Here is a 16,037-nt window from a genome sequence, read left to right as displayed (position 1 = left end):
GAAGTGCAATTTGTTACGCAGAAAATAAGCCATCACACAGCTCTTTATGTGGAAAAATAAAAAAGTTATAGATTTTTGAAGTTGGTGAGTGAAAAATGAAAGTGAAAAAACTAAAAAAGGCCAAGTCGTTAAGGGGTTAAAGTACCCTGGGGGGGGGGGGGGGGTCGGTCTGAAAAATAGTAAAAATAAATTAAAAAGTTTATCGCGGTATTGCCGCGCCCGAAAATGTTCAACCCAAAATTTTACAACGGTTTTTCACTGTGTTTAACCTCGTAACAGAAAATAGCGCCCAAAGTTAAAAAATATAAAAAATTCCAATAAAAAGTGATCGAACGCTTGTACGGTTCTACAAATGATAGTATTGTAAACTTCATCAAAAGTTTAAAAAAAAAAAAAAAAAAAAAAAAAAAAAAAAAAAAAAAACGACACCATCCACAGCTCCGTAGATCAAATTAAAAAAAAAAAAAAAAAAACAATTTTCACCATTTTCACTGCATTTGGAATTTTTTCCCCCGCTTCCAAGTACATAGTGATGGTATTTAATATTCCATGTTGTCAAGTGCAATTTGTGACGCAGAAAACGAGCCATCACACAACTCCGTACATGTAAAATAAAAAAGTTAGATTTTTGAAGGTGAGGAGTGAAAAATGGGAAAAAAAAAAAAAAAGGGCCAGGTAGTTAAGGGGATAAAAGGCAATATCTCGGGTTTGGTAGATGACAGAAGCACTGATTCGATCTGAGGGAGGAGATTATCTTTAATATGACACCAGCATGTTCCTAGGTACTACAGAACCAAAGTGGAGGCATCTGAAGTGACACTCCCCGTAAATTACAGGCAAAATATGACTACTCTGCTTATTTATCACCCTACTTGAGGGTTCTGGTAGTTTAATGGGATAAAGTGTGGTATCAAGGCTCAATTCAAACAACTTAAAGGAAACCTACCACTTCTGATGGTAGGTAGGAGATGTAAACACCGGGCACCAGCTCAGGGTGAGCTGGTGCCGGAGCTTACCTTAGCGAGTGTTTTAAACCGCTATATCGCGGTTTAAACACATTTTGATTTACCTCTCCGAGGTAGCTTCGGCGCTGCGCGCGGCCGTGCGCGCGTGACGCTACCTCGGAGAGGTAAATCAAAATGTGTTTAAACCGCGATATAGCGGTTTAAAACACTCGCTAAGGTAAGCTCCGGCACCAGCTCACCCTGAGCTGGTGCCCGGTGTTTACATCTCCTACCTACCATCAGAAGTGGTAGGTTTCCTTTAATTGCTAAATTTTTCTCAAATGAATAATTTAACTTGACGGAAACAAAATATTTTATAATTATAGCAGCAAATAGATTTTGGGGAAAAAAAAAAAAAAAGTTAAATCCACACTAGATATTAAAGAAACTGTTCTTTGATCCTCAAGCTTTGGAGCACACTCAGCTCATCTAGAAGGATTTTATTAGAGAGCACCTGCACTTCAGAATAGCATAGATTAGGAGAAATTAAAATTGCAAACTGTCGCTCCATTAAGTGGATATTTATAGAGGGAAACAAGTGAACAATCTAACAGGAGAGTTGATATTACGGAGGATGAAATAAGCTCATTTACAAGGCCATATTATCACTTGAGGGAGGAGCCTTGATCTTGACAATTAGGAAAAGAACGGTTTGCAGCAAAATATTTCCCTCAGGCCAATGATGGATCCATCTAACGGAGTCACTAGCCATGGTCCCAGATCCAGGGACCAACTACGGTCGTGGAGACAGAAGATCAAGGCCAGGAAAAAAAAACCCCTGCAAAACACGCACACCCGTTTTAAACTGCCATGCTCCAAATAGATGACTTATTTCCAACATGAAGTCAAAGCATCTCAGAAAAAGAAAGACTTTACCCCTTCCCGCCAAGGCCCTTTTTCGTTTTTGTGTTTTAATTTTTCACTCCCCACCTTCACCTTTTCCATGTGAAGAGCTGTGTGAGGACTCGTTGTCCACATATCAAATTGCACTTGAATGTGACATTCTCGCCGGTAAAAAAAACTTTATATTTTTATAGATCGGACATTTTGGGACGTGGAGATACCTAACAGGTTTATGATTTTTACTGTTTATTTGTATTCATATCAAATAAAATGTAAGATTTTTTTTTTTTTAACTATTTCTTAGACCCTCGAGGGTACATTAACCCTAGCTGGCCTAATTGTTCCTACCATATACTGCAATACTACTGAATAGTACATGCCATTTTTGCTCAGTATTCCTAATATAGGCGGTCCCCTACTTAAGAACACCAGACTTACAGATCGCCCCCAATTACAAACGGACCTCTGGATTTTGGTAATTTACTGTATGCTAGTCCTAGGCTACAATAAACAGCTGTAACAGTTATCAAAGGTGTCTGCAATTAACCTTTATTGGTAATCCTGGTTCTTATGACAACCCAACATTTTTTAAAATCCAATAGTCAGGCAGACAAAAAAATTTTGCCTGGCTCTACAATTATAAAGTATACAGTCCCCACTTAAATACAAATTCAACTTGAGAACAAACCTATCTTGTACGTAACCCTGGGACTGCCTGTAATGAGCTACTGGCTCATTGTAATGAATCTGCAGAAACCAGACAGTCGAGGCTGTCATGGCAACTGATGGCCGCCCCCAATGACGTCACGGGGGTGGCGACGGGATGCAAGATGGTGGCCATGCACCACCAGGATTAAAATGCAGCTGGAAAAAAAAAAAAAAAAAAAAAAAAAAAAAAGGGCATAAGAAGCTTGAAGAGCAGATTGTGCTACAGGGGTTACACACCAGTAGGTCAGTGTGCTGGGTTTACAATGCTTCATCCTGTTGGTAGAGGTCCTTTAACCCCCTTCCCGCCGCGGCCCTTTTTTGATTTTGCGTTTTCATTTTTCACTCCCCACATTCAAAAATCTGTAACTTTTTTGTTTTTCCATGTACAGAGCTGTGTGATGGCTTATTTTCTGCGTAACAAATTACACTTCAAAATGGTGGTATTTAATATTTCATGCCGTGTAACGGGAAAAAAATTCCAAATGCAGTGAAATTGGTAAAAAAACCGCATTGTGGGCTTGGATTTTACGGATTTCACTTTGCACCCCAAATGACATGTCTACTTTATTCTTTGGGTCGGTACTATTACGGGGATACCAAATTTGTATAGGTTTTATAATGTTTTCATACATTTAAAAAAATTAAAACCTCCTGTACAAAATTTTTTTGGGGGATTTTGCCATCTTCTGGGGCTAATAACTTTTTCATACTTTGGTGTATGGAGCTGTGGGTGGTGTCGTTTTTTGATGACGTTTACAATTTTATCATTTTTAGGACTGTACGACCTTTTGATCACTTTTTATAGAATTGTAAAAAAAATTTTTAAATGGCAAAAAAGTGCCATTTTCGACTTTGGGCGCGATTTTCCGTTACGGGGTTAAACGCAGTGAAAAACCGTTATCATATTTTGATAGATCGGGCATTTTCGGACGCGGCGATACCTAATGTGTTTATGATTTTTATTGTTTATTTATATCAATTCTAGGGAAAGGGGGGTGATTTGAATATTTAGGTTTTTTTATTATAATTTTTTAATTTTAACTTTTTTTTTAATTTTTATTTTTACTGTTTTTCAGACTCCCTAGGGTACTTTAACCCTAGGTTGTCTGATCGATCCTATCATATACTGCCATACTACAGTATGACAGTATATGGGGATTTTACTACTCATACATTACCATGTGCAATATGCAGCAAAGACTTACCGCCTATGGAGAGGGCTCGGCCCGCGAGCCCTCTCCATGTACCGGGACCCGACATGTGACGTACTATTACGTCACATGTCGGTAAGGGGTTAAAGGGGACATGCATCTTTATTTCAACTTTTTTCCCTCACTTTTTTTTGCACCTTGGAGTGTATCTGCGTATTATTTTGTGCCTACCCCAGGGCGTTAAGTTTGCCACTTTGTCTTGCAAAGATATGTTGGGAAGACTCAGATTCTTACGATTTCCTCCATTTTTGAGCAAATAAGCGTGTTTTGGGGGTCAAATGACGTACGACTGACGCATGCTGCAGTGAAAGTGAAATGGAAGGAAAAAACACATTGTAGTTATGCCCCATTTCCCACGAAAATAAGACACTCCCTGAAAATAAGGCCTAGTGCAATTTTATTCAAGCTTAGAAATTTAAGGCCTCCCCTGAAAATAAGACCTAGTACAGCACCTCCCAGGCCATACATTAGCATTTGTGGATAATTAGATAAATTCATCGGAGAACAGCACTAACTGTTCTGTTGCAAATTCGCTACTAGCAGCTACCTTACTAAAATAAGCAGCTCCTAGTGCTAAAACAGTCTCAGAAGTGTTACGCTGCTAGCGTTATCGAAAACCACTAATAACGCTAACAAACACTGCTGCGCTGTACACTACAAATGGTGGACCACTCTCAAATCGGTCTGGCGTATTCACCAGGGGACGGTCTGAGACACTGCCTCTTCCCCGGACCACCCCGCTTGTTCCATAGGCCAGCGGTGACTGCAGCGAGTCATGCGGCAGTCACCGCCCCTAAACCCGCCCCCCTCATGAACACGCTGGACCGCCTTGAGAGCGGTCCAGCGTTTGTAGGTTTCCGATAACGCTAGCAGTGTAACACTGCTGCGTCTGTTTTAGCACTAGGAGCTGCTTACTTTAGGGCAGTGGTGGCGAACCTATGGCACTGGTGCCAGAGGCGGCATTCGGAGCCCTCTGTGTGGGCACCCAGGCCATCACCCCATCATGAAGTTCACCAGACAGGACTCAAAGAATCTTCCTGGAGAATCTTCCTACAATGATAGGCGAATTTGCCCTCCTCCTTTTAAATGCATTGGTGTCTTTAGGAGGCTGAAGGATTGAAAGTTGTCAAAGAACGAGGAGAAATGAATTACTGCTTAAATTGCTGTCCTGGCACTTTGCAATAAATAAGTGGCTTTTGGTTTAAGTTTGGGCACTCAGGCTCTAAAAGGTTCGCCATCACTGCTTTAGGGTGACAGGTCCTCATTAAGGAAGTTATTGATATAATGGTCTTTAAATAAAAATGTTGCTTTTTATTCATAAATAACGGGATTGTTAAATGTACCATAGTTGTACATGGAAGAGGTGCACCACATGACTACAGTATATTAACAGAGGTTGATTTTTTTTTTTTGTTCAACAATAAATGTCAATATGTCAGTGTGCTTGGTTTACAAGCCTTGATCCTGGTGGTAGATGACCTTTAAGGATGGAAAGCGTAAACCCTTTGACACAGACCAATGACCTGGTATACAAGCTTGCGCATGAACACTCATTACCAACTACTGGCGTGTGTGAACAGGACACCGATCAACTCGTCTGTTGGCTACTTTCAATTTATGCAGCAGCACATTACCTAGTGTAATGCACAAGAGATGCACTGCAGAAAGACTGCTCGTCATAGGACAGTTCTCATTTTTACTATGGGTTGATTATGCAGAGTCTGAATTGGGTTTGAAATGCAATTCTAAGGCCGAGGGAAGGAGCTTCGCACGACAACAGATGTGTTTCTAGTGAAACCTAGGTTTTACATTACTTACATGAAAAACACATGGCGTTCGTTTTCAATAGCAAGTGTTTCAGTAGAAATGCAGCCAATGGTGCAAGCAAAGACGTAAACAGTGGCTGTAACAGCCATCAGTGTTTTCCATTATAGGAGGCCTTTTTATCTCCTGCCCCCCCCCAAAAAAAAAAAAAAAAAAAAACTGACATCTACTCATTCCAGAGGAGTCTTCGTTTTACCCTACAAAACTGGTTAATCAGTGCCTTATCGCAACCAGAAAGCAATCTATAGTGGATAACATCAGGTAGGCGGTCCAAGGCCGTCCCACTTGACATAGTCTAAATGATTGAGTGCTCAGAAACTGCGTGGGCTAGAGAACTATTTCCAAACGTACAAAGGCTCAGTGGAGTGGCAACTATTAAATGAAGAATAAAAGCGAAGATGCTGGAGGGGGTAAAAAGGTCGGATGTCCCCAAATTTAGAAGTTATCCCCTTTCTACACAATGTGACTGCTAGGAACCCCACCAATCACAAGAAGGGGAGCCCCATGACCTGGATTAAAGGGATTCCGATCTTACTTACTGATGGAGCAGGAGGAAGAACAAAGTGCACGGCTACCTCGAACTTTGCCATAGAATATAATGAAGGTTGGGCACATACTTGGCCTGTCTTTCAACTCAGAAAAACTACTTTAAAGGGCATCTACCACCAGGATGAAGGATTGTAGATCAAGAACAGTGACATATTGGCGTGTGCCCCCTCTGGCAGGAAAGGCCCTTTAAAGGGCAACTACCACCGGATTACCAGTGGTAGAAGGCCATTATGAATGCTCGATACCTGTAGGGTATGATGGAACAGGGTCCAGCAAAAACCTGGGCTCCGTTATTGCCAAGAAAATAACATTATAAAAATATGTAACTTACCTTAAAGAGGACCGGTCACCCATAATTTCGGCACTAGGAGCTGCTTACTAAAGTAGTGCTTGAACAAACGCCGCAGTGTTAGAAGGATAGCGTTACCTGAAACCTCCGGTAACGCTATCTAACACTGCGGTGTTAGTGTACAGTGTAATCGTCGGACCGCTCGCAAAGCTGTCTGACATATTCATGAGAGGGTGGTCCGAGGGGCTGCCTCTTCCCCGGACAGCCCCGCTCGCTCCATAGGCTGGCGGTGACTGCCGCGCGTCATGCACAGTCACCGCCCCTAACCATGCCACAACCCCGTCCCCTCATGAATACATTGGACAGCTCCGAGAGCGGTTTACATTGTCCCCGCCGCAGCGTTAGATGACGTTACTTTAGTAAGCAGCTCTTAGTGCCGAAATTATGGGCGACAGGTCCTTTTTAAGGCACTCAGGCTCACATCACCCAAGAGCCTCATGGCTCTTCAACTTCATAATTTTGCACGACCCCATGTCCCCCCAGCTGCTTATTTTTCACCCCTCTGGCCAGCCCCACTGTCCTCAGACATCCGGCTAACATCAACAGGAGGATCTGAGCGCCTCAGATCGGGTTACGTACAAAATAGGGTCCGGAGGTTAGTTCTTAAATTGAATTTGTATGTAAGTCGAAACTGTATATTTTATAATTGTAGATCCAGACCAAAAAAAAAAATTTTGGCCCCAGTGACATTTGGAGTTTAAACATTTTTTTAGTGTAATGGGACCAAGAGACCAAGAATTATCAATAAAACTGCATTACAGACACCTTACAGCTGATTATTGCAGTCTGGGACTATTGTAAAGCATTCACAAAGCTTCACCAGAGGTCAGAGGGGTCTGTCTAACTATGGGTTGTCTGTAAGTTGGGTGTCCTTAAGTAGGGGACCGTCTGTAATCTGTTCCATCATCTCCTACAGGTAATGAGTATCCAAAATATGACAGTCTAGCACTGATAATCAGGTGATAGATATTATTTAAGCTCCTTATGCTTTTTTTTTTTTAACCAGACTTTAAAATTATGCAAATGAGCCCGTGTTCCATAGGAGCCAGGAGCCCATGAGGCTCATTTCTATAGTTTTATAGACTGTAAACAAAAGTGGATCCTTCAAGAGAAGGCACATGCCTGCATGTCTATGTGCTTGGTTTGCAATCCTTCATCCTGGTGGTAGATGTCCTTTATACTTGAATACAAAGCTTCAGGCATTGAGTGACCTCCTTAGACCAGGGAACAACACAGAAGTGAAGACCCCTGATAACCGGAAGTGACATCCCGCGTCAGAGTAGGTCACTTGCTGAATGAGGTTTTCACTTATTTACATGAAGCATAATACGTGCTCTTCAACAACCTTCCCTCCTATCCAGCCCTGGCGGTTTTTCCATATTGCTGGAAAGAAGGATTCTTATTCTTTAGCCTAAGGATGGGTGATAAATGTATGATTGCAGTGGGCCTAACACCCAAGGCTCCTCATGGTTCACATACCCAAAAGTCCTGCTCGTATGGAGAATGTCATGGGCCCACCACCTCTTTTGCATATCACCGATTTATCGGTTATCCTGTAACTAGGGAATGCATGCATATCTTGACACAAGAGAGTTAACATTTTATTCTGCAATAAAGGTTTACCTGCAAAACTAACATTGTTTCAAAAAGCACACTGGAGGCGCACTGCTGCTATCACGCCAGAGACACTATCCTTATCACCCAACATTGTTATGGCCTCAAAATTGACCTGTGCAAAAAAAACTCAAAGATGTAAGACTACGACTACAACACACGAAGTAGCGGAGGGATGGGGGGGGGGGGCGCCTACATATCACTACTTCCATCGACATTTCATTAGTTCTGGGAATGTTCTGATAGTAGTGGACCACTTGACACATATTCCTAAGGAGATAGCAATTCCTCCAATGACAAAACCATGAAAAAAAAAATAATTAACAAGTACAGTCCATCTACACACATCCAGACAAATACACTTGAATTAAAGCTCTACTTTCCAGTCAATCACTTTACACAGGGCACAGAGATTTGCTCATGAATGGAGAGCGATTGGGATCCTACAATAGACAATCAAGCATCACATCCTAGGATCATGCACTAGCACTCCATCCGGTGCATTATAGCACCATGTACACACTGACATATTCAGCAGAGCCATGGAAAGAGGGGGCGGCGTTAATGACTGAAGAAATCATGCACAGCAAGTCCAACCACCACCTACTTCTAATAACTTGAAAATGAAATCGCTTTTCAAGAATTACTCTGCAAATCCAGGCTGCCACCATGATGCAGATCCATGCCGGCGGACACAGGGGATGCCAGTCCTGCAATGCAAGTGCACAGCCCTTTGACTGCAAGGCTAGCATCTGTCAAACCTCAGGACCCTTGAAGGAGGAAAGCCATCTTAAGGGAGAGACCCAACTCTGCACAGCTTGTCACATACTCCCATTTGCCAAGGGACAGGGATGGAAAACCTAGGTTTGTCCCGCCTCACATGAAAGCCATATGGTCACATCCAGCTAATGCACAATCATCATTGGTGTGAATAGGGTGGATAAGACACAGGTAATCCAGCACTGCAACATGCCCTGCCTAGAGCAAGCCGGGGATCGCCCAGCCAACATCTGGGGGCATTGCAGCAGATGTGTCCAGCATTGTCATCGTGCAGACACAGTATAGACATATATAGGCGCTCATCTATAGGCACAACTTACTTCCCAATCACCTCACACAGCTCATACACATCTTCAAACAGCACGTCGTCGTCGGCCATGGTCCTGAGGGGGGATTTCAATCAGACCACCACAGAACTGTACAAACGAGGTCCAGCAGGGGAGGTAGAAGGTCCCAAACGGAGGATGGCTGCACAAATCCCAGCACAATGACACCAAGACGGACACGAAGGTGACACCCGGCGCTTCCCTTTCATCAATGGACCGCGGCAGGCGGCCGCTCTACATCTCAGGGCCGCCGCTCAGCCAGCGCTCCGCCATCCCTAGGAAACCGAGCGCCTCCCGGCGCCGAGACACACTGGACAGAGACCGCGCCTCGACTTGCCGCCGTTCACGAGCAGCGCGTCCCCGGTTTTAAATGGCGGTGTCCGTTCCACAGATAACCGTGCCCCACATTTCAAACCTGAGGCGGGAGCGCGCCCCGATTCTTCCTCCTCAGCTGATATTAGTAGGAGGCAGAGCCGTGCGCGTTCGCGCGATGGTTCATGTCGTAGATGACGTCGGGGAGCGAGCACGCCTTCTCCACCTCTCCCCGGCCTTCCAATAGGGACGGGCCTTATGCGCGCCCCCGGGAGAGCCTAAAGGTGAACGTGAAGCGCGTGCACGACGACGTGCACGGCGAGAGGGTGGCTGTTAGAGAGATAGATGCAGGGCTGGGTCATCCCATTAACATCTCGCCCTCGGGAGCTCAGACTTCACTACAAGGACTATTCCCTTGGCTTTTCATTTCCCTGGATTCATAGTCCGGTAGCGGTGTCCTGTTATAAGACTTACGTTCTCCAATAGGAAGCCGCGGGAGTAGCTTGTGCGTGGTGATGAGCCAATGGCTTGTGTGAGCGTGAGAGTGGCAGGCCGGTGCTTCAATGGCGGCTGCTGAGAGGCAGGCATTCATCACATGGGAGACTTGGGATTCCTGGATGCTGGGCTGCCATTGCCAGCACTGAGACAGGCTGACATCTATTAGTGAGCAGAAGGATGCAGCCACTAACCCAAACGAACGGCCCTATTAGTGAGGGGGCGTCTTACTCCCAGTCATGGCTCCTCATTCACCACACTGATGTAGTCTCTCCACATTCTCAGGATGGAATTATGAAATGATACAGATTCTGGTCACATCTGTTCAGTAACTCAGGGTCCTCCTTACCTTATTTTAGGGTTTGTTGGGTTCTGATTCTACACTAAAAGTTAAGATTGTGGGTGAACTTTTATTTTCTTGGTCGTTGGGCTCCCAGTGACCTGATGTGATGAGACCCCCAGGCGGGTACAGGGGGGGTTCACATATATTACAATAAAGGAAACCTACGGATCTGACTATTAAGGTAGATGTAGTGTCAGGTTACTTTATTTACTTGCTGACTGAAGCTTCTTTTAAGTAAAACTTTTAGTGGCTCAAATCTATATAAAAAGTTATCTTATGTACATTTTTCTTAGTCTATTGGAGCGTGGAGTAGTCATGCGGTGGACCTGGAGCTACGGCTACTCCACTCCCACGAGCACATGCGCAGAACACCGGCTTTGCGGATGAGTATGTGCTGCTACAGCGAGACTACTTGTAGGAGCTATCGAAAGAGACTCCTGGGGCATGGAGTAGCTCTTGCTCCACAGTGCGGTTACTCCACTCCCAGTAGCCTCCAAAGATAATTTAAATATTTATAAGATACATTTTTTTTTTTTTATAGATCTGTGCAACTAAAAGTTTTATTTAAAAAAAAGCATCAGGCTGCAAGTAAATAAAGGAACCTGCCATCAGATCTACCTTATTAGGTTGATTTGTGATGGTAGGTTTCCTTTAAAGGAAACCTACCATTTCAAATGGTAGGTGTAAGCTGTAAACACCGAGCACCAGCTCAGGGTGAGCTGGTGCCGGTGCTTAGTTTCGTTAGTGTTAAAACCGCGGTATCGCGGTTTTAACACTTTTTAAACTTTATAGCATAAACTGCTTCGGCGCTGCGTGCGTGCGCGCGCGCGCGCCTACACAGGAAATGCCGCTGGCGTTGCGCGCGCACGGTCGCGCGCAGCGCCGAAGCGGCTTCTGCTATAAAGTTTAAAAAGTGTTAAAACCGCGATACCGCGGTTTTAACACTAACGAAACTAAGCACCGGCACCAGCTCACCCTGAGCTGGTGCTCGGTGTTTGCAGCTTAAACCTACCATTTGAAATGGTAGGTTTCCTTTAAAGAGAACCTGTCATCCATATAAAAGGCACTAGTAGCTGCAACAGATGTAGAAGTATAAGGCCCCTTCCACACTAGCGAGTGTGATGCGATGAACTCGCATCACACTCGCAACGCAAGCTGCCGGGAACGCACGGCCCGAACGCTGCACCGCGGGAGTGAACTCAGCATGTCAGTTCACTCCCGTGGTGCAGCGTTCGGGCCGTGCGTTCCCGGCAGCTTGCGTTGCGAGTGTGATGCGAGTTCATCGCATCACACTCGCTAGTGTGGAAGGGGCCTTACACTGCTAGCGTTATTGGAACCCTCCGGAAGTTCAATAGAACAATAGAAATGCTGGACCGTGCTGTAAGCTGGGCAGTGACCACCGGCCTATGTAGTGGGAATGCACCATTCCGCTTACAGTGCGGCGTTTGTATCGTACAGCGTGGCAGTGTCTGCTAGCGTTATCGGAGGGTTCCGATAACGCTACCAGTTTAGCATTGCTGCATCTGCTGTAGCACTAGGAGCTGCTTACTTTAGTAAGCAGCTCCTAGTGCCTTTTATATGGATAACAAGTCCTCTTTAACCGGTTCACGACCGCCCAGCGTCGGCGGGCGGTGGGTCCCGGTGCATGGAGAGGGCTCACGGGCTGAGCCCTCTCCACAGCCAGTAAGTCTTCGCTGCATATTGCTGGCACCGATCGCGGGTGTTATCCCAGCGATCGCTTCAAAAACATAGCGGGTCATCGGGGAGCGCCGATCCGTCGCCATGACAGCCTCGGGTCTTCCGAAGGGTGTAGTATGGCAGTGTATGATAGGATTGATCAGTAAAAAGAAAAAAAAAGTTTAAAAATATTATTATAAAAAAACCTAAAAATTCGAATCTCCCCCCCTTTCCCTAGAACTGATATAGATATCAATAAACAGTAAAAATCATAAACACACTAGGTATCAACGTGTCCGAATATGCCTGATCTATCAAAATATACTAATGGTTTTTCACGGAGTTCAACCCCGTAACAGAAAATAGCGGCCAAAGTCGAAAATGGCACTTTTTTGCCATTTTGAAATATATTAAAAAATCTATAAAAAGTGATCAAAAGATCGCACAGTCCTAAAAACGATATCATTGAAAATATTATCAAATATCGCAAAAAATGACACCACCCACAGATCCGTACAACAAAGTATAAAAAAGTTATTAGTGCCAGAAGATGGCAAAATAAAAATAAAAAAATTTGTACAGGAGGTTTTAATTTTTGTAAATGCATGAAAAAAATATAAAACCTATATAAATTTGGTATCCCCGTGATCTTACCGAACCAAAGAATAAAGTAGACATGTCATTTGGAGGAAAAAGTGAAAGCCGTAAAATCCAAGCCCACAAGAAAACAGCGCAAATGCGTTTTTTCACCATTTTCACTGCATTCAGAATTTTTTTGCCGCTTCCCAGTACATGGCCTAGAATATTCAATACCATCATTATGAAGTGCAATTTGTTACGCAGCAAACAAGCCGTCACACAGCTTTTTACCTGTAAAAATAAAAAATTAATAGGTTTTTGAAGGTGGAGCCTCTTAGGCTCATTAGCATAATTTTAAAAGTTGATTTTAGAAGTAAGGAGGCCATGGATAACAAATATAAGAAGATGACAACGGTCAAAGTGTCCCTGGTTCATCCTGCTTGATTTTTATTTAGATTTCCTTTAAGACCAGAACAAATTAAAGTACAAAATACAAAAACTATTGTGAAACAAGTGAAAGGAAGACCCTGCCAATAAGGGCTAACACTCTATATGGCCTGGTTGATGGAGATACGAGGGAGCAGAGCAGTGCAGCTATTGTGTGTTGTAGACAAAACTAGATGGATTTTCAGGTTACCTTTGAAGGTTTGGAAGGTGGAGGACGGTATGACACATTTTAGAAGAGATCTCCAGGAGATGGTTGGGAGAAGAGTGGATACTAATAGAGTGAAGCAGAAGGTCTTGTGAGGAACAGAGATTATGGGGGACATTTATCAGTGCTTCTATGACAGTTTTCTAACATAGAAGCACTGAAATAATCACAAAAACGTATGATTATTATCGCGACTACACCATGAAGGTTGGATGAAGCATTGGGCCCTTTCTACAAACCTGCAAGCAAACCTGTGCATGTTTGCAGGTTTTTACTCAAAACTATGCCAGGTCAGTTTTGTCCGCCAGCATAGTATGCCGGTAAGTACACGAAGGGTGAGAAGACAATTTAAAACTTAACTTTTAATATAATCCAATACATAAATATAGAGCTCAGTAATAATATTTAGAAAAGTGAGATAACAGCCCTCACGGGGCTGTGCCACTCAGCAAAACACCCAAAATGGTGTATGTAAAAACACCTGTATTGTATCCATGTCCTGCTGGTTCTCAAGCCGAAGTAATCCACCGCACGCCTGTCCAATGTTGCAAGCAGCTGCTGGGCAGATACTAAGCGTTCCGATTCTCCAAGGTAGGTATTAACCAATAAGGAAAACCAAGGAGAAACCACAAAAGTAGAGAGGGAGACACCAAAGGACAGAGAGAGGTAAGTATAGTCAAATTGATTGAAGCATAGCATGCTGACAGATACATCACAAGGTTTAAAGGGCAGCATCTGCTCTCGTTTTAGCCTCTTATGCTCTTGTTTAAAAAAAAAGACTTACAAAATTATGCAAATGAGCCTGAGGGGCTCTGGGCTCCATAGATGTTAAGGGCACCTGGAGCCACTCAGGCTTATTTGCATAGTTATTAAAGGAAACCTACAATTTGATTTGATGTATTATGAAGCAAACACACCTTGAGAATGCTGTAGCTAGGATGATGCAGAATCATATCTTGGTTAATCCCTGTGCTGAGTGGTTTTGCAGGTCAGGTCCAGATACAGGCAGACAAGCGGAGACAAACCGGGTAAAAACCAACCTGACCCAGCTTTCCCAAGGTCCTAAATGTTACAATTCTTTTTTCAGCAAAACCACTCAGCTCAGGGATTAACCAAGATATGATCCTGCATAAGTGTAGCTACAGGATTCTGAAGGTATGTTTGGTTCATAATGTATCAAATCAAATGGTAGGTTTCCTTTAAATCCTTGAAAAAAGAAAAAAAACAAGGGCATAAGAAGCTAAAAGGAGAGCAGATCCTGACACAGGGGGCACACAGCAGAATGTAAGTGTGCTAGATTTACAATCCTTGATCCTAGTGGTAGTTTTCCTTTAATTCTCCTGATGTATCCATGGGGGCAGGACTTTATTATACTCCTTAGTGCTGCCGTATGATAAATCTACTCTATTTGTAGGTTGGTATTGTCAGTACCTGTCCAGCAACCTGCACAACCACAACCAGGCTTGGCGCTAGCTGTCACACTGGGTAAGTGGTGGCAAACTCACCCTGCGACGTCCCTGTGGGCTAAGGCTCTTCCTAAAGCAGATAAACCGCCCTGATAAGAGCAAACCCACTATGACGGTCCCTGAGCGACCCTATAAGATGACAGGAAGACTTACTTCGTCTGGCAGCTGCTGGATGGTGGAGCAGACAGGTAACCGAAATACAGGAATAGACCGGTGTTCAAACTGGTGCACAGAATAACTAACACAAGTCAGATTGAGGTCAGGGAAAGTGGGATAACACTAGGAGGCAAACAATACTGAGGGACAAACAACAGATACAGGAAAATAAGCGGGTTATATACAGGACAGGTCAAGATCAAGCAGGATTTATACAGGTCAGGTCCAGATACAGGCAGACAAGCGGAGACAAACCGGGTAAAAACCAAGATGGCTGCAAAGGTACAGAATAGGATACAAAACACAGAATACCAAACAAGATAGCAAAAGCACTAGAAATACAGGTAAGACTTGAAATAATAAGCAAGGTATGATGGGAATAGGCAGGTATATAAGGCCGTTCCCGGACACGCCTACTGCAGCACACTGGGAAAACTGTCCATCAGGCTAGTAACCCTTGCTGGGCAGGAATGAAATGCAAGGAGCATGGTGTGGCTCAGTTAATCCAAGCACTGAGTCATACCTGTGACTATGAGCGGATAGCTCGAAATGCGTCAGTATTTCTTATTGTACATTGAGGAAGTAGACGGCAGTAGGTTACTGCCGTGTACTGTGGTTGATGTGCACTGGTTTATATACATATTATGCTGCACATTTTTTACTCTTTGTGTGGCTGGATCGCCTAACACTGCAGCCCCCAGTGTCAGTATAAGGGTTATGTTATCATCATGGACAATCCCTTTAAATGTTCACTTTTTTCAGAAAATGCTGAAGAAATTAGTGCTGTAGGTTCACAGAAGGAAGGAGCCCATGGGATAAGAAATATAAGAAGATTACCATAGTCATGGTGCCCTGATTGTCACGAGTGCCTCTGCGACCCATGTCTTGGGTCACAGACGCACCCATGTGGCCTTTATACGCCTGTTACTCGGCCGCTGTGTCTCTGACCTCTCCCAGCTCCAGTGGCATCTCCTCTGCTCCGGCGCGCGCCTCCCCACCTTCTAGTGTGCACACGTGCCGGCTAGGTGAGATTTAAAGGGGCAGCGCACCGCTAATTTGTGCAGCTTGCCCAAATAATTGGACTCCCTCTTCCTGTGCCCCTTGCCTCATGCCTGAAAGAAAGCTTTATTCCTATGCCTTGCAACAGTT

General features: G+C 44.0%; 1 protein-coding gene across 13 annotated transcripts in view; it reads right to left on the bottom strand.

Annotated features, from left to right (window-relative positions):
* CASK (calcium/calmodulin dependent serine protein kinase) overlaps positions 1-9,875 on the bottom strand; it is a 150,815-nt gene extending 140,940 nt beyond the window's left edge. For 3 of the 13 annotated variants that reach the window (XM_072137777.1, XM_072137781.1, XM_072137786.1), the window contains exon 1: positions 9,203-9,875. In XM_072137777.1, the coding sequence (XP_071993878.1) occupies positions 9,203-9,261 (59 nt within the window). In that variant the 5' untranslated portion in view covers positions 9,262-9,875. The remainder of the gene's footprint in view (positions 1-9,202) is intronic. The other 10 variants (XM_072137782.1, XM_072137787.1, XM_072137790.1 and 7 more) reach the window with 5 other exon arrangements.
* Positions 9,876-16,037: the final 6,162 nt, after the last annotated feature.

The sequence above is a fragment of the Engystomops pustulosus genome, chromosome 2 (assembly GCF_040894005.1).
Source record: "Engystomops pustulosus chromosome 2, aEngPut4.maternal, whole genome shotgun sequence".
Taxonomy (NCBI): domain Eukaryota; kingdom Metazoa; phylum Chordata; class Amphibia; order Anura; family Leptodactylidae; genus Engystomops; species Engystomops pustulosus.
Note: the sequence above shows the minus strand (reverse complement) of the source record. Positions and strands in the feature narration are given on the sequence as shown.